Source organism: Delphinus delphis, chromosome 1, assembly GCF_949987515.2.
Source record: "Delphinus delphis chromosome 1, mDelDel1.2, whole genome shotgun sequence".
NCBI classification, from domain to species: domain Eukaryota; kingdom Metazoa; phylum Chordata; class Mammalia; order Artiodactyla; family Delphinidae; genus Delphinus; species Delphinus delphis.
The window spans coordinates 135,923,972-135,941,839 of record NC_082683.1 but is presented as its reverse complement, the minus strand read 5'-3'; the positions used below and the strand labels follow the sequence as shown (position 1 = coordinate 135,941,839).

General features: G+C 54.6%; 1 protein-coding gene across 1 annotated transcript in view; it reads right to left on the bottom strand.

Annotated features, from left to right (window-relative positions):
• Positions 1-17,868, bottom strand: part of KIAA1614 (KIAA1614 ortholog) — a 36,197-nt gene that overhangs the window by 2,219 nt on the left and 16,110 nt on the right. Inside the window, exons 5-9 of the mRNA XM_060035010.1 lie at positions 11,410-12,920; positions 9,417-9,573; positions 7,563-7,824; positions 4,478-4,605; positions 3,600-3,784 (exon numbers count right to left, since the gene is read on the bottom strand). Coding sequence (XP_059890993.1) covers positions 3,600-3,784; positions 4,478-4,605; positions 7,563-7,824; positions 9,417-9,573; positions 11,410-12,920 — 2,243 coding nt within the window. The remainder of the gene's footprint in view (positions 1-3,599; positions 3,785-4,477; positions 4,606-7,562; positions 7,825-9,416; positions 9,574-11,409; positions 12,921-17,868) is intronic.

Here is a 17,868-nt window from a genome sequence, read left to right as displayed (position 1 = left end):
CAGGCCCTTCCGCAGGAGGACTGCAGGGTGGGGACCCTATGCCGCGACAGCCCCTGCAGGACTCACTCAGGTTAGCGTTGCCTTAAGCACCCTCGCTGCTCCCCAGCCTGGACTTGGCTGGCTGATTAGAAACATTAAGCAGCTGCCCATCCCTGACTCCCTGCTTCCTCTTCCTAAAATCAGCTTCCTTAGAAGGGACCTGAAAGAGCATCTCGTCTGGTCCCCCAGTCTCCAGCTGGAAGCCTTTTAAGATGTCTTGGATGAGTGGAAGGTCATCTTCTGGTCCGCTCAGCCCCGCAGGGGATTCTGGCCCCAATAGAAGTCAAGCTTTGCAGAGCCCACCCTCTGCAATTCGGGTTTGAAAGTGCATTGAAACCTCCTCTGAGGCACCTGAAGGTTTGCAGCTCTGGCTGTCGCAAATCCGATCTGTTGACATACTCCTCCCTGGTCTGACCTGCGGAACGGCCTCTCAGTGCTTCTTGGCAGGGCTGAGCCCTTCCTGCAAGGCCGGCTCCCTCCTGACAAGGTCTGTCGGCCATCTTGGCTGCACAGGGCTTTTCTCTCAGCCCGTGCCCTATCCTTTCCCTCTTCTTTCTGGGTTCTTTTAACAGCTTGTCTGCCCTGTGTGCATGTTGGTGGCATGGGGAGAGGCAAGTAAGGAGGGCAGGGGTGGAGCCGGCAGAAACGGCTGCTGTACCGCAGAACATGCCAGTCGGGAGTGATGAGAAAACCCAAAAGAACGCAGCTGGAGGCCCAGACACTGCTGTCATGCCTGGGGTAGGTTTCACAACTGAAAGTCACGACACAAATATGACAGAAAGACTGCTATCGTAGGCATTTACCGTCTGCTGGAAACGGCCTTTGTTAAGGATGTATGATCTCTCTGTTGTACTCAATTAGAAGCAGAAGGCGAAGCCTGCTGTTCTCACATGCCTGTACAGAATCAGATGTGATAGCCAGCAAGTAACACCAGCATCTTGATGTTTTGGTGAGGAATGCAAACCCGCCCCAGCTCATGGCCCCTCTGAGGCCCAGGAGAAGTGACCCTTGGCTGCTGGAGCATGGCCTGTGGCAAGGAGGCACCAGCACCAGTCATGTTCCATGTGTGAGGGGAGCTCTGCGTGACATCCAGCAGCCAACTGCAGTGGCAGAAGCAGGGCACCAGCTGGGCAGGACAGGGAAGAGCCTGCACCAACTAGGTGAGGGGCATCCTGGGGAGCGGGCCCGGCCAGAGCCCAGGAAGCTCTTGGTCATTAAAGACCCCTGCCCATCAGCAGTCTATGACAGGGGATGGGGGGAGGGGGTCCCACTGCCTGCAAAGGGGCCTAAAGGGACTTTTGGGGAGGATGGGGGGTCATAGTAGAATGGCCAGTTGGGTATGATCTCACATTGACAGATGACGCAGATCATGTCTGCCCCCGTCTGGAGTTCTACTCCCGCAATACACATTCTTTTTCTGAAGAGGGAGGGGAAGAAATGGGCCAGGCACTTTCCCATATACCTCACTGAATGCTCCTTATGACTCTTCCAGGTAGGGTTTCATTAGCTTCATTTTACAAATTAGAGACCCGAGGCTCAGAGTGGGTAAGTAACCTGCTCAAGGTCACACAGCCAGCGGAGGCGCTGGAGTACAAACCACGCTGTCATCCAGCTATGCCTGCATGCTGCCTCTCTGGGAGAGCCTGTCTCCCTCACCGAAGGAGAGAGGAAGCTGGAGGAACGGGCAGAGTGGCTAACAGGCCGTGGAGCACTTTGCAATGGTCAACATATGCTCACAACGGCCATCTCCCTGTGAGGAGAGACAGGCGCCCTCCTGAGGGCCAGAGTGGGGAGAAACTCATCCTCCCTTCCTCTCGCACTCATGTAAACTCCATCAGCCAACGGTCAGAACTACCTTCAAGTCAACCAGACCACGGCCACTTCTCACCACCTCCACAGCCACCCCAGTCTAAGCCGCCACCACCATGTCTTCCCTGGACTGTTGAAATAGCCCTAAAACTGGTCTCCCTGGCTCCACCATCACCCCACTAGGGTCTGTTCTCAACACAGCAGCCAGTGAGCCTGTTGAAGTGTTCAATCAGAGCACGTCAGTCCCTGCTCCAAGTGCCTGGTGGCTCCTGTCTCACTGGCAAGAAAGCCCCTTCTGCCCTTAGCTCAGTCTCTCTCCCCCATTTCTGGGCTCAGCTGTCTCCCCACCTTTCTGCCCTCAGCTCAGTCTCTCCCCTTCGCCCCTCTGTCCAGCTTGACCTCCTTGCAGTTCCTCCCACAGGCCAAGCTCATTCCCAGCCCTCAGGGCCTCGCACTAGCTGTTCCCTCTGCCTGGAACGCACTTCCCCAGACACCACATCGCCCACCCTCACTTCACTCCACTGTCTGTCTGCTCAGGGGTCTCTTCTCAGAAAAGCTGCCCCACCGGTACTCCCATACTCACTGCCCTTGGGCCTTATCCTGCTTTATTTGTGTTTGTTTCTTAGTACTCTTCGCCATCTGACATACATATAACACATTATATGTATATATAAAATATATAAAAATATAAATAAACATGTGTGTGTGTGTGTGTGTGTGTGTATATATATATATATATATATATATATATATATATATTTGTAGATACAGTCTAGCTCCCTCATGAGAACGTGCACTCCTGAGGATGAGGATTTTGTCTGTTCCATTTACTGCTCTATCCCCAGTATCTACAACCACCTAGGAGGTGCTCACGTATATTGTTGAAAAAGAACTGATGGAACATACGCAAGAACTCGCTGTGTTCTGCAAGTCTGGCAGCAGGCAGATTTCAGCCAGCTAAATCATCTTGACCTCGGAGATCAAAGCAGAGGACTAAACCCTCCGCGGCACAGCCCAGCCAGGGCAGCTTTGCGCGTGTCTTTCTGCGTCTGTCTCTCCCTTTCTTCCTCCTCACTCTCCTCTCCTTCCCACTCCTGCACGTCTGTCTTCCTTCCTTCCTCATCTCATCTGAGAAACATATGTCAAGGTCCCTTGCCCTGTGATGGATTCTGACCCACAGACCTTGGGGAAAGGCCTGGGGAAGTCACTTTGCCCTGAAAGATTCATGGGGCAGGGCTGAGAGCTGGCCAGAGTGCAGAAGGATGTTCAGAGCCCCTCCCTGGTCCTGCCAGTAATGAATCAAGACCTAGCAGGCCGCCCAGCCAGGGGCCTGGAGCCAGCCCTGAGGGAGGGGCCTGGACACACAGACAGGCAGGCACGGTCCTCGGTCCACGTGCCCAGACATACTCCACAGCTAGAGGAAGGGAACCAGTTAAACACACCAGCCACACCCAAGGGATCCGGAGAAGCAGCCAGCACGAACCACCTCCCTCAGGCTCTCCAGTGACAAGATGGCATTAAGATTCTGATTTCAGGATGGACAGAGGGACAGCGGAGCAAGCCTGCCATCTCTACCCCCTTGAGGGGAGAATTCCAGTCCTTTCTCTGAGAGGCTCTCTGAGTCCAGAGCTCACTCATTGTTCAGCCAAAGACAGGAGACGAAAACGACCACAGCCAGAAGGCACTGCAGTGGTTTGCCAAGGCCCCAGGGCTGTGGAGCCAGAAAAGGGGGGGGGGGGGGGCGGGCCTACCTGAGTCCCGGCGTCCATTCCCAGAGGCCACACAGAAGCCGAAAGTGCCCTCCGGGGAGCGCTGTAGCTGCAGCTGGCTCGTGCCGTCCGGGAACACCTCCACCATGCGGCCCACAGCGCGAGCCAGGCCCGGGGCACTCACGTCCTCCACGCTGAGGGAGGGCCGGGGCGGTGCCTTGGCTGGCCTATGAGGGGCCGGAGGCGAGTGAGGGCAAAGAGAGCCAGCACTGGGGCCCAGCCCCTCCCTGGCTGAAAGATGGTGGATGCCACGAGCCAGGGCTGAGCCTGGCGGGTTCCCACAGCCGTCTGAGGCTCCGCAGAGCCCGCTGCAGACCCAGAAGCCCCTCCCCCAAGAGCAGTGGTTGTTAACCTTTTTAGGTGCAGAGATCACTCTTGAGAATCTGCTGAAAGCTTTAATTTTACATAAAACTTCCAGGAGTTAATGGGCCCCCTGAAGTTCCTCCATGGAGCCCCGGGTGAGAGCAGCTAGCCTAGCAGGTCTTATCAGAGAGGGTGGATTTCTCTAGGCAGGGTCACAGGGCGAGGGCCTCTTTGGGGGCCATGTCTCTGGATCTTCAGTAAGATCTTTAGCTGGGCTAAGGAAGCTCCCTGAACATTCTGATTTCAAAATGTAGAGGGACGGAGGAATCAAACCTTCCAACTCTACAGAAACCCCAACTCCTGTCCAGTTGCACAGGACAAGGGCACTGAGGAATGGGCTCCAAGACCCCTGAGGCAACTGAGGCACAGGTAGTCAGCCTCACTTTCTCTTTTAAAGGGACCCCCCCCCCCCCCGGGCCGTGCTGCTAAGGCAGGAAGCATATAACTCCACTGTCCATGCCCTGGGTTTACACTCTAAACCACTTGCCCACTCTTACCTGTCAGCTGCATTGTGATGCCCTGGCTCCCCTACCAGGTAGAGGTTGGACCGGTCCACCTTGCCACTCAGCAGAGAATGGAGGTTCTGAAAAGAGGCAGCTTTCCAACGTTGGCGAGAGGGTGACACCTAGTGGGAAAGGCCCAATATTGCAGGTGAGAAAAGCCACCTGGCAAGGGCTTGACAGAGAGGGGACCCCAACCATGAACCTGAGAGCCTGCTAAGAAAGTAATGGCATAAGCTTTTGTCATTACTTCAAAGTGCTTAACAGGAATAACCATAACTTACTTAAGGAGATGGGCCTATGTAGGCGTTTTGAAGCTTCAAAGTAAAAAATATTGGGGGCTGAAATAAAAACTGAATAGGGTAATGCTAATTATCTCACTTATTAAGAAAATCTAATTTTTTCCTTGATTATGAAAAAAGGGTGAAATCAATCACAGAATAATAAACACAATTGTAGAATTAAAATCTTAGTTTGTGATTCTTTAGTATCCCTTTTATGATTGCTGACGTTAAAAATTTTATCAAGTATGCACCTTAAAACGCTGTGCATTAAAAAGATGGACAAGACGAAAGTCCCTCAAGGAGTTCGCACCATGGTGGGGGTGAGGTGAGCATGGACAGGTCAAAAGCCCTAAATGCACGTTGTAAGTGTGAGGCTAGAAGCACAGACAACGCTGTGCAGGGAAGCAGAGACAGACTCAGCTCAGGAGGCTCCAGGGCACTGGAGGAGCTGACGCCTGGGCGGGGCCTGAAGCATGAGCTCTCCAGGTGAAGACGGAGGTGGGGTGTTCCAGGCAGAAGAAATAGCAGATGCAGAGAGAGATGGGAGAAAGCACGGATGTTCTGGAACATACTCATGGTCTAGGTGGCTGGGCTGCAGAGGTGATGGGAGATAGGCTGGAGCCAAGCGGCCACACCCGGAAGGACCTTATTTGACCTGGTGAGGAGCCACTGAGTGATGTTAATCAGAAGAGTTACAAGGTCAGATCTGTGTTCTAGAAACTGACCCAGTGAGGAGGCTATTCCAAGGGTGGGGGTGGGAGGCAGGAAGAGGCCGACTTTTAAACAAATACCGCACACATTATTTATCACACTGGAAATCCGTGCTCTCAGGAAGATGTATTATCAAGAAGCTTAAGAGGGGGCCCTGACCTTGCCTCAGGGCTCCGGAGGGCCTTCTGGGAGAAGTCAACTCAGAATGGAAAGATAAGCAGGCATTCCCCAGGGAAACGGGGGAGGGGAGAAGGGAGGAGCCTTCCAGATGCAGGTGCAAAGGTCAAAGAGCCATAGCCACTAGAGGATGTGGGAGCAGCCCACGTGGCGAAGGTGCTCACTGCCCACTCAGAAGGGCAAAAGGAAAACCAAGCCAGGGCAGCAGCCATCCACCCTCTCACCACACACACCTGTCAATACAACAGTCTAACAGGAAGGTGTTCACCCTGAGATGTGTCATGAATATACCAGGCTGAGATGGAGTCTTCTTTCATGTTCTTTTTTCAGTTCTTGAACAATTCTTTCTGCTGCGCAGTCCTCCTGGCACTTGCTCCCACTCTTTCTTGGCCAGCTTACTTCCTGACTTTGCCCACTTGGCTTACATTGCCCATAACCCCTCTCCTACACTAATGGGCTGTCATTTCCCTTGGGCTTACAGAGATTGAAGCTTTGATGGCCATACATCCTGGCACCACGGCTCAGACACACTGGGGACAAATCTAACTTCATGAGAAAAGCAGCAAATTCCTGGAGCACAATGCCACTCTAGGCTTTTGTCCCCAGCTTGAGATGGCTTTGCTTTTGTTTGTCTTCCATTCATTCATCCAGCAAATATTTATTCTGTACGGGGTGCAAGACAACCAATGGAATTTTCATTCAGCCTGCGTTCTCTTCCCTGCTTCAGCCTGAAAAATGAAAGGCGCCAGTGCCCCAAACTGCAATCGCCTGCTTCGTTCTGCCCAGGGGAGGGAGCAGCGAAGAGAAGAATAGACATAATACCTGGAAACACCTGGATTAGAACAGCACTTCCAGAGACATAGCTGAGAGTTAGGTGCTACTGTTGGTTTGCTGTTGGTTTATCCTCTAGCACGTGGGAGGGGGGACTTTAGCAGGCTGCCCCGCATTCACTCACTCACTCACTCATTCATTCACTGTGTATTGAGTATGTCTACCATACTAAGCATCATACTGAATATTTGGAATACAAAGATCAAGTAGTGTCTCCGCAGGGAATCACATTCCACTGAGGGGACACAGACAAAAGTTAAAATACTATGTGACAAGTCCCGTGAAGGAGGGAAGCACAGGATGAGAAGGGAAGACAGAGCAGAGGTGCCCAGCTCAGCCCAAGGAGGGACTGGAAGTGGCTTCCTGGAGAAGGCAGTGCCTTCAGTGTTGATGGAGGAGCAGACATTAGCAGGTAGAGAAAAGCATTTCTGGTGAAGGGTCAAAGTCAGACTGTGTGGCCTGATTACAGAACTGCAAAGTCAAGGATAAATGGGGTCAAGTGTTAGAAGAGTGATGAGATGAACGCAGTCAGATCACAGAAACCCTTTGGCAATGTCGAGTGACCTGAACTTTATCCTGGGGGTGATAAGGGACCAACAGCAGGTGTTCAACGAGGGGGTGGCAAGGCCAGATTTGCACACTAGAAGGACCACTCTGAAAACCACATGGAGAAAGACGGGGCAGGGATGCTCGCCAGGAGGCCGCTGAGGTGATCCAGGTGGGAAGTGATCTGTGCTAGACTAAAGAGTGGCTGTGGCCATGGAAAAGGTTCCAAAACGATCAGGCAGCCGACACCAGGACTGGGCAGAGGTGGCAGAGTGAGGGTGGGGGTCTAGGATGAGCCCAGGCTCGGGCAGCGGGGTGGAAGGACAGAAGCTTGGGTGCTGCCCACTCCCACTGTGTCCAGGGAATCCATGGCTCACGGATGGACTGTGGGAACGCCAGTAGCTTCCCCTTCTCTACCTGGGACTCCTTGGGCAGCACCCGCAGCACTTCTTTCCTCCTTCCACCTTTCATTCCAATGGTGGCTACACCCCCACTGGCCTCACACACCCCTCGGCTGGGCCCTTGGGACTCACCGGATGCAGGGATTGTAACGATGGGGCTCTCTTCATTTTGGGGGCGCTGGTGTGTGAAGCCGGGCTGGGCGCAGGGGGCTGCAGCTGCTCCACACTGTAGCTGCGGGACTTGCTCAGCTTGGGCCTTGTGCCCTGACTTGTCAGGGCCAAGAAGAACTTTTTCAGCCCCAGGGTGGAGGAGATGCTGCCGCTGCTTTTCTTGTTCTTGTCAGAAGGGGCAGCTGAGGGCAGGCTGGGTCCCACACTGACCCCTGGCAATGCTCTGAAACGCAAAGATGGACATGAGGTGGGTGGGAGAGGGCCGGAGGAGGCAAGGGCCCATCCTGTGTGCCCCAGATGGGCCCACACCACTGCCTCACTGATGAAGTGACAGCCAGGCTGCAGAAAGGAAGGCCGCGCGGTTTTCTGAAGGATGCTCTGCTTGGGTAGACTTTAGGGAGAAGCTCAGACAAGACCCCTGGTGTCACACTCAACTGTGGGTTCACTCAATCGTCCGTCCATCCAATATTTCTTCAGAACCTCTTCTAGGCCTCTTCTTGGCAGATCACTGGGGTATGTGATAAACATGACAGGCAAGACCCTTACTCTCGGGAGCTTACAAACAACAGAGTAGTAAACAAAGGAGAAAACCCACCAGCAACCGATCAACAGGGTGAAGCGGAGAGTGACACGGTGGCCGGGGAAGGCCTCTCTGAGAAGATGACATTTAAACCGAGGGCTGAACGGCAGCAAGGAGCCAGTCCTGTCGAGACCGGAGGTGAGAATTCCAGGGCAAGGGAACAGCTGGAATCACAGCTCTGGGCAGGAAGAGGCTCAGTGTGTGGTGGGTTCAAGGACATAATGGGGCCAGGTCCACAGGACTTCCAACATAATGAGCAAGGGGGGAAAGAGGGGTCAGATGGGGTCAGACAGGTGGGCCGAGGCCGGATTACACTGAGTGCTATTAGCCAAGGTAAGGGGTTTGAATTCTACTCCAAATGAGAGGAAAAACCATTGGGGGGTTTCAGCAGGAGAAATGACACCATTTAATTAAGGTTTTAAAAAGATACCTTGGACTGCGGTATGGAGAAGGAACTGCAGGGGCGAGAGGGAAGGCAGAGAGCAGGTAGGGACCATTAGATTTGTACAGGAAGAAGGAATGCACCGAGACCAGGAGAAATGCCGTCCAGGTGGCTGCAGGAGCCACCTGTGTGGATGGCCATGTGCTGTGTGTTTGCCGGGAGGAGGACCCGGGGAAGCAGCTTTTGTCGAGAGTGATTGAGACTTCCACTAGGCCTTTCAGGCATCCCAGCGGAGATGTCGGGGGAGCTGGATACACGACTCTGGAGTTCTGGGGAGCACACGGGGCTGGAGATCTGGCTTCAGTGGCATGTGAAGCCTTGGGCTACATGTCACCAGGAATGGTGCGTAGTGGAGAAGAGAAGGCCCGGCCAGAGGACCAGCTCACCAAGGCTCTGAGGCCCCAGAGCAAGGACTCAGACCCTCAGTGCTGGAGGAGAGCATGGAAACATGAGTGCCGGGCTGTTTCCCAGCCCAGAGTCAGGAGCAAGTCCTCTCAGACGGAGAGCCCATCCTGGGTGCACCTCGAGGGCTGGGACTGTCTGCACAGCTGTGCCTAGCACAGTGCCTGGAGCTTCAGAGCATTCAATGAAAGTACGAGCGAATAACCACATACACTAGACTGAACGGGGCTGGCAAAGGAGTGCTGGGGTGCCACGCTTGCACCTAGTCTAGGAGTCCCCCGAGGATGGGGAGTAGTCAGCTTATCACGCTGCCACTCCAGGGGGTCTCCTTCCTCACCCAGCGCCCTAATCCCCCACCTCCTGCATCAGGGCTGTTGCTCCTGTCACTCACCGGGATGACACATGCCCTACAGAACTTGGCTCTGTCCTCTGCAGGCCGCCCTCTGGTTCCTGGCCGGACTCTGTCTCCTCTGAGGCCGGGGAGAAGGTGATGCCCATGGAGCTGATGGTGCCAACAGCTGCTGAGGCGAGACAGCCCTGGAGTCCTCCTGCAACAGCCACAGCATCCCTCCTGTGTCACTGATCCATCCCCATGGGTCATGGGCAGGGGGCAGGGGGCAGACGTTCCCAACCCAACGACAAAGGCAGGAGAGCCAGAGGAAGATGGAGAGAAGTGGGAGCCCCACGAGAGCAGTGGAGGCAGTGGTGAGACACATGCCAAGCAGGGAGGGGTATTATTTCCTGCTGAACCCCATCACCCCCAGCACAGCACCTCGTGCACAGCAGATGAGAAATAAACATCTGTGAAATGAAGGGCTGCTTGTGATAAGCCGTGTCCCTCCTGTATCAAGAGATAGTTGGGGTGGGGAGGCGGATTTTGTATTCCTGGGACAAAAGCCGCAACCTTGCTGGCTGTGACATCTAACAGCTAAACGACAGCCACCGTTTTTGGAGCACGTGTGAAGTTCTAGACAATGAGTTAAATGCCCTACAGAGACTATTTCATGGGTTCCTAGATGGGTCCTATCATCCTTCTCAGGTTACAGAGGAGGAGCCCAGGACCTCCTGGCTAATGAGGAGCCTCACCTGGCCCTCTGCTCCAGGTCTCGAGCAGGTGAAGGCCAGGCTGCCCAGAAAGGTCTGCATCTCTCAGAATAAACGCCCCGTAGGAAGTGGGTAGGGGCAGCCAGCAGCCAGCCTAGAGCCCGCCCGACAGAAGAAAACCACACCTCAGCACAGGGCAGGCGGGAGCTCAGGGTGGGGCCTGCTTCCTCAAGGTTCGTGTGAGCAAGGGAGAGAGAGGGAGAGTGTTTGCTCCCCGCATGTAGTGGAGCGTGTGGCCGGCACACCGGGGCAGGGCAGGGGGGCGCTCGGCATCCACATGCGCAATAAGGTCAGTGAGGCCTGTCGCCTCTCTGCCCTCTTCTCCTCCACTCTGTTTCCAAGCCCTGGTTCCCCCCCTACCCCCCCGAGCCATCACAGCCCCAGGGCTGCCAGAGGCGCGGGCACGGGAAGGCAAGGCTGTGTACGTTGGGCCTGTTATCTCTGCCTAAGAGTGAGCGGCTGAGCTGCTCACCACAGATCACAACATCGGGGATCACAGCCCAAGGGCCGCCAATGCTCAGGATTTGCCCATGATATGAGGACCCCTTCCAAGGGCAGAGGCGATACCCTCTATCTTTCAGCAGCCTTTGCTGCTGAAACCTAACAGCCTGCCCAGCAGGCTCGGGGATCTAGGAGGGCTCGGGCACCAGAGAACGACCCCAGCACTGTTTGTAGGAGCTCTGCCCACTGGGCACCCAGACGGCCCGTCTGCTTCGCCACATGGAGGAGGCCTCGAGGGCTGGATTCCTGCTGAATTACTTCATTTATGCATCCCCCACAGGGCCTAGGATGGCGCCTGGCCTGTAGCAGGTGTTCAGTCAATACTGAATGAATGAGTGAATGAATGAAAGGACGACTTTCAAGCAGAAGGACCTTAGCCGTGTGATTATTTGGCGTTTGATGCTCTTAGTAAATCCTGGAGCTGCTGCTTCTTCCTGCTCTGTTGGTAGCAAAATTCCCTTAAAGCCCAGGCCTCTGGCAGCCACAGAGCTTGGAGCTCCTGTACACACCTCAGGGCTCCCACTACCGCCGCCCCCAGGGTGAGCTAGCTAATCCGCCTCCAGGTTGATGTGGAATCCTGTACCAGCCCACGGACCCCGCCAGCTTCCCCAACATTCGCCGCGGCTCTGGGGGCTCCTCGGGGCTGCTATAGGAACGGTGCCTGGGTGTGTCATCTATGAAGATGAACAGTAAGTGAAGACTCGGAGTGCCTGGTGGGCCACAGACCCAGCCTGTGGCCTCTGGTCTAGGGCCGCCCTAGCCCCAGGGGAATCCCTTACCATCTCCGTGGTCCTCCGGCGGTACTGCAGGCTTCTGGCTGTAGGTGCCCTTCTCCCCACTGCCCGCGAGGATGGCTCCTCCCCAGGGCTCCTGCAGCCCCTGGGGCGTGCTGTTGTTGCAGTGACCGGTGGACGGGGCCCGCAGTGGGTGCGTGACACAGGGGCTGCGGGGCTGGGGCTGCGGCCGGGTGAGCTCACAGTCCCTGGGAACTACGCTTCTGGAAGAAGGCACGGAGGTGTCCATAGGCTCTCCCTGGTCACCCGGCCTGCGAAGTCCAGCCAGGGCTGCCTTCCTGTGAGACACAGGGGAGGTGGTTTTCTTTGAAGAGGGAGGGGTCGGCACCCAGCCTTCGGGGGAGAGGGAAGCGGTTGGCTGCTGGGCCTGGTGGGGGGCAGAGGGCTCTGTGTGGCTCTGATTCGGGGAGTCAGTTCCCAGAGACTCTTGGCTGTCCACAACCTGGGCTTGTCTGCCTGGCCCCGAGGAGCCCACCTTCACGGAAGAGGCGATGGCATAGGCTGTCCGGGAATCCACGGGCTGAGCCCAGTGATTTTCCAGCCCTGGTCCAGGCTGGGACCCCAGGGAAACCCTCTTAGAGTCCTGGACAAGAGGCTTAGAGAAAGCATCTTCTCTGGGGAGCAAAGTCCCCTCAGGCGTCTGTCCCATGCCTTCTGTCACCTCATCCAACACCTCCACTAGCTCCAGCCCAGGCAGGTAGTGCGGGGCCTGGGGGCTCCGGAGCGGCCCCATTTCAGCCTTTTGGAACCACCTGTGGCCTCCCCGAGGCCTGGAGGCCCGCAGACGGGGGCTGCTGCCGCGGACCCTACTGGGCTGGGAGGTCCCGGCCTCCTCACTGTCGGTCCTGCAGCTGTCGGAGGTGTCCGTGCTGTCCAGGGCCGAGTCTACCTCCTCGGGGCGCGCCTGGCCCCCGATGTGCGTCTCCCGGATCCACTCGGTGTGGAGTCTGGGCTCGGCAGGGAAGAGCCGGAGGGGGCCGCTCAGGGCCCGAGGGCTGCGGGGCTGCACCAACGCTCCCTCCACCCCGCAGGCGGCTTCGCGCTCCCGGAGGACCCTCGGGTCGGGGGCGATGCTGTGGCCGCAGGCTCGGCACCTCCTTTCGCTGCCCTGAGCGGGCGGCGGCGCGGGAAGGCCCCGGGGCTCCAGCCCGCCCAGCAGCGGGTGGAGAGACCCTGCGCCCGCGTCCTGGCGCCGGCAGCCCCCGTGGACGTAGTCGGCGAGGTCGGGCTTGGAGCGCAGGGGGCCCTGGTCCGCCGGCTGCAGCGTGGTGCTCAGCACCTGGCGCTGACGCTGCTGCAGCCGCTCGAGGTAGCGGGACTCGGCGTCGCGGGCTGATTCATCCTCAAAGCGGACGTGGGACGGCGAGGCGGCCCGCTTCGGCCGCTGCCCGCTGCTGGACTCCCCGCTGGAGGAGTCACTCGTGTTCCCGTTCTGGAGGTTGTCTCTGCAGGCAAGGGTCATCCTCGGGTCCAAGGCTGGGCTTTTCCACCCATCTCTGATGGGGAGGCGGGAGGAGACAGGTCACGGGCAGAAAGGGGAGGAAGGTACAGACTCCCCGCTGGGCACCCACCAGCCCCGCTCCACCCTGGGGTACAGTCTCCCACTGTGCTCAGTGGAACTACAACCCAAAGTTGCCCCCAGTCAGGCTCCTCCGGAGTCGGGCAGCAAAGCAGAGCAGCTTACAGGTGCATCCTGCTCCTGAACACAGCGCTAAGCAAAGTGAACACAACCGTCTGCACGTTTGGCTCTCCCTCTGCTGCCTGGCTCAGCCTGAGTTAAGATGAAACACTGTTAAACTCAGGATTGTACAGAAGGATGATACCGAAGTCCTCGTGCGTGTGTGTGTGTGTGTGTGTGTGTGTGTGTGTGTGTGTGTGTGTGTGTGTGTGTGTGTGTGTTTAGGAGAAGTGAGCCTGGCCATCATGGGCATCTGGTGAATTGTGATGAATTGTGGCAATGCTGTATTTTTTATAAAGGTTTAATGGGAAGAGCATACTTCAAGTCTCCATGGAGACTGTGTAGGATCTGCAGTCAGTGTTTCTAAACATTCCTGCTCTCAAAAGTATCTACTCAGGGATCCTAATCATCTTGCTTGGACAAAATTTAGACAGAGTGACACTGGTGTTTCTTCTTGGTCTCTCCACCTTGTCTGTTCCAACACCCCTTCCTGTACCTGCCCCTCCCCAGGCCCTCACATACACGCTTGCCCCGAAAAGCTGTGATGACAATTACTGTGCTAAGAAGAGACCTCAACCTTTGGTCTGGGAGACACTGTGGCTGGTGGTCAAGTCCTGCTCAGCTGAAGAAAATACCTGCACACATCTCACACTGGGCCTCTTAGAGCCAGGCAACCTGAGGTTCAGACCCCTGTGCAAAAGGACCCAGGCCTACAGGTCATTTCCCATCAGAGACCACCTAAGTAGAGACAAGGCTCCTCCCTTCCTTTCACAGCAGCACCTCCCCACCAATCTACTGCTGAGTGGCTGGGATTCACATCATTTCTGACATTTCTCACTTCTTTGTCACTCACGTTGGACCCCTGCAGTGGCCTCTTATTCATTGGTCCTCCTGGAGCAAAGCTTCATCACACCATCTCTCAAGGGGGACACAGGATCAAGTTCACAGTCTTCGGGGTAAAAATACAGGCCCTCCACATTCCTCTCTGCCTTCCTCTCCAGCTCTGTCCCCCACCACCCACCTGTAAGGCCTCCACCCCATCTACCTCATGCAACCCTCCTGCCCCTGTCTCCTGGAATGTTTCTTCTTAACCTGACTGCATTTGGTTCCTAGGTATTAAATCTTACCTGTGTACAGAGATCATGTGTGGTGGTTAATTTGATGTGTCAGCTGGGCTGGGCCATGGTCAAACATTATTATACTTGATCAAACACTATTCTTGATGTTTTTGTGAAGATGTTTTTTTGGATAAGATTAATATTTAAACTGGTGGACTTCAAATAACGCTGATCACCCTCCATGGTTTGATGGGCCTCATCCAATCAGTTGAAGGTCTTAATAGAACAAAGACTGATCTCCTCTGAGCAAGAAGGAATTCTGCCAGCTGACTGCCTTTGGATTTGAGCTGCAACTCTTGCCTGGGTCTCAAGCCTGACAGCCTACCCTACCGACTTTGGACTTTAAAGCTTCCATGATACCATGAGCCAATTTTTTTAAATAAATTTTTCTCTCCATATATAAACACACATCGTGCTGATTCTTTCTCTGGAGAACCCTGACTAATATACATCTTGATGGTGTCTCCTCCTCTGAATACCCATGCCATTCGTCATCAGAGACTCGGACGATGTCAGGGCTGGAAGGGACTGCCATGACCACGTGACCCCTCCTCGTTTCTACAAAGGAGAGGCCACAAAAGACCAGTTCCTGGGCTGACCAGCACCTGAACAGCTGGGAAAGGCAAGGTGCAGGAATTTTTTCTCCCTCACGGAGACACGAAAATAGAACTAGACATTGACCATGCTAATGGTCAAGTGCTGTCTGGAGACAGGGGCCTGGATTTTAGAGACCTGCTACTTCTTTCCAATTACTGAGAAGAGCACCCATGTAGACAGTTATCTATGCCGGCATACTTTATGTGTTACGTTACTGCTTTCAGTCCTCAGAGCGCCTACAAAGGCTTCCCTAACTATACCCTGTTCCTAGCACATTTTGTTCAAGCCTGTCTTGACACTCCAACTTCTTATAAATGAAATGTATGTGAGTGATTGGTTGATTTACTAATCCTTCCTCTAATTGGATGCTTCTGGAGGAAGGATGCCAATGCTCTCAAAAAGGCTGCCTTAATGTGAGTTCCTTCCTCACCAAATTCACAGCTGCAACAGAAAGACAGATGTGGTATGCAATTAAAAGGAAAAGTGTTCAGACACTAGCAGGACGAAAACATCCATGTTTAACAACTACTGTTAAAACATGCCAACCAGTGGGGAGAGCAGCCACTGAACGGGTTGATTTCTCTAACTATACATGGCATTGACTGGACTGGACAGTGTGTTCTTCCAGGCTGTGCTTTCTGTATGGATAGATGGTCTTGCCTGTCTGACTCAGGTGAACATGTGTTCGCCTGGGCTCTGAGGGTGTCACTGGCCATTCCTAATCATCCCCCTCCCTGGCTGCCGCGATAGCCAAGCCACTGACTAGTCTCATAGCCCTGATGGGTTGGAATGATCTGGATCGCAGATGGCGTGGACTATGATGTATAGAGGCTACCCTTGGGGGTCACGGGATAGAATGAGAGGTCAGAGTTAAATTGTCCAAGACTGATTCCCTGCAAAGCTCCGTGGCAACCAGCTAGGGCTGAGAGCTTAAGGCACTCACTCACCTGTGCCATGTCAGATCACTACAACCTCAAATCTTGGACCCCAGGCCTCTGGTCACACCAGGAGAGGGGCTGGTGCTCACCCAACCGTGACTGCTGAGCCGGTGGAATAAAGCTAGAGCCAAGGTCCTGCTGTGTCATACTGCATTGTACCCTAGGTCCCGATTCACACCAAGGAGTGGGGTGAGTACTTCCTAAGTCAGGCAGCTGAAGAGTGCCACAGTGCAAGCTCTGGGGGCCTTCCTGGAGCCTGACACTAGGTGTTCACTAGGTGTTTACCCTGCCCTGGGATGCAGTGGGCAGTGGGGGACTGCACACCTACCACCACTCCTGACTCCAGCATTTCCCAATGGGTGCTCCTCCAGGAGAATTTTTTTTAAAAGAACTACTGCGAAGCAAGTGGGTCTGCCTGCTTTGAGATCTGAGCAGATGCTATGCTTGAAAGGGCTGCTCTGAGGAATACTGAGGCATTGTCAGTCATCCTGTTTTCTGGAACCCATATGCACACAAGGCCATCTTATCACTAGGCCCAAGAGCCGCAGTACGTGGGAGCCACGATCCTTCCAGGGCCCACGAAAATGTGTTAGGTTCTTTTAATGTCAAAAGAGAATAAATAAATGCACTTTTAAATCAAAGAAAACATTCTCAGATGTAATATTAATATATTCACCTTTAAGCCAGCATGGTGATAAAATATAATTTTTAACTTTGTTTGTGGAGGAAGGAGCCCACAAAGGCAAGAGTGCCTAGGGCTCCCAAAAGTCATACCGTGGGCTTGCATTTGGAGAGGGATTTGTGGCTGAGATGTACAGCTCCTGAGTAGGCTCACCCCTGGTGAGGAGGGTACAGCGTCTCTCTGCTTGTCTCAGCATGGCTGGGGAAGTCCCTCTGATCCCCCTGCTTGTGACAACTCTCTTTAAGTGACTGTGAAGCACTGCAGTGCCCTTGCCACCTAGGACCCCCTCTGCACCTGCATCTCTTGAGCCTGTCAGGATCTCAGAAGGGGCTGTGAGATAATCACTCTGGTGGGCTCACTGTCCGTGTGGGGTTCCTGGGTCAGCTCTCCAGAGCATTTTTGCCCAGTAAAGGAAGGCTCTAGGCAGAGAAACAGCATCACCTCACCCCCCAGAAACAAGAGGAGCCCCACTGAGCAGAGGCTCTGCCCCTGCTGCACAGGCAGGATGCCCTGGTCAGCCAGGCCCAGCCGGTGGAGGAAAGGCCCACTGGGAGATTCAGTACACGGGCTTAGACACAACAACCCCCTCCAAGTCCCAGAGGGCGATGCCCTGCTCTGCTGACAGGATGTGGGCTATACTTTCTGAGGAGGGAAAAATAAAGCTCAGCTTTCGAGGCAGTACATTCCTAATCTAATAAGGAAGTCCAGGTCCTGTCAGCCACATTACCAACCTTAACTTTTACATTCAAGATGGAGAATCGAGCCATCCTGGAATTCATGCCAAAGGTACAAACAGTATTTTTGTTCTAAAAGAAGAAATGGAGAGATGCAGGAGAGCTTAATCACATAAGCTTCCTTCAAGTCAGTTACTGAATCCCAGAGGTCTCCACCAGTAGTGCTGGGACCAGTGCATAAATGTACGGTGAAGATTCTGGAGACAAGTACCGAGCGAATAAGGCACTAGAGCAGCAAGCAAACACCATACCTGCCGAGCTTCTCAATATTAGGCACAGCAGATGCCTCAACCATCCCTCTCGGAGAGGATTCTGTCTGCGCAGACTCTGGGGCTGAACGGCCTCCTTGGGAAGGTCGCTTGCTACGACAATGCTGTCCTAACCACACAAGCTCCGTGCGGTCCTACGTGGCCACTACCTGACATAGGACAACAGCACTTACGGTGTCACCTTCCCAGGCCCTGCCTCTTGCTCATGTGTTCTGCCCTCCTGGGATTAGGACCACCAACATAGGTGTTCCTGTCCCCCAAATGGCAAGAGGTTGTGCTTCCAAGAGCTGCTCAATTTCTACACTGATTTGCTTCCAGAAAATGCGGCTGCTGCTTTCTACCTCTTCACCTCCTGAAAGCCAGTCTGTTCAGGATTGCCCCAGCTACCTCCAGCTAGACCCGAGATAAAGAAGACCTTCTGGAGACTG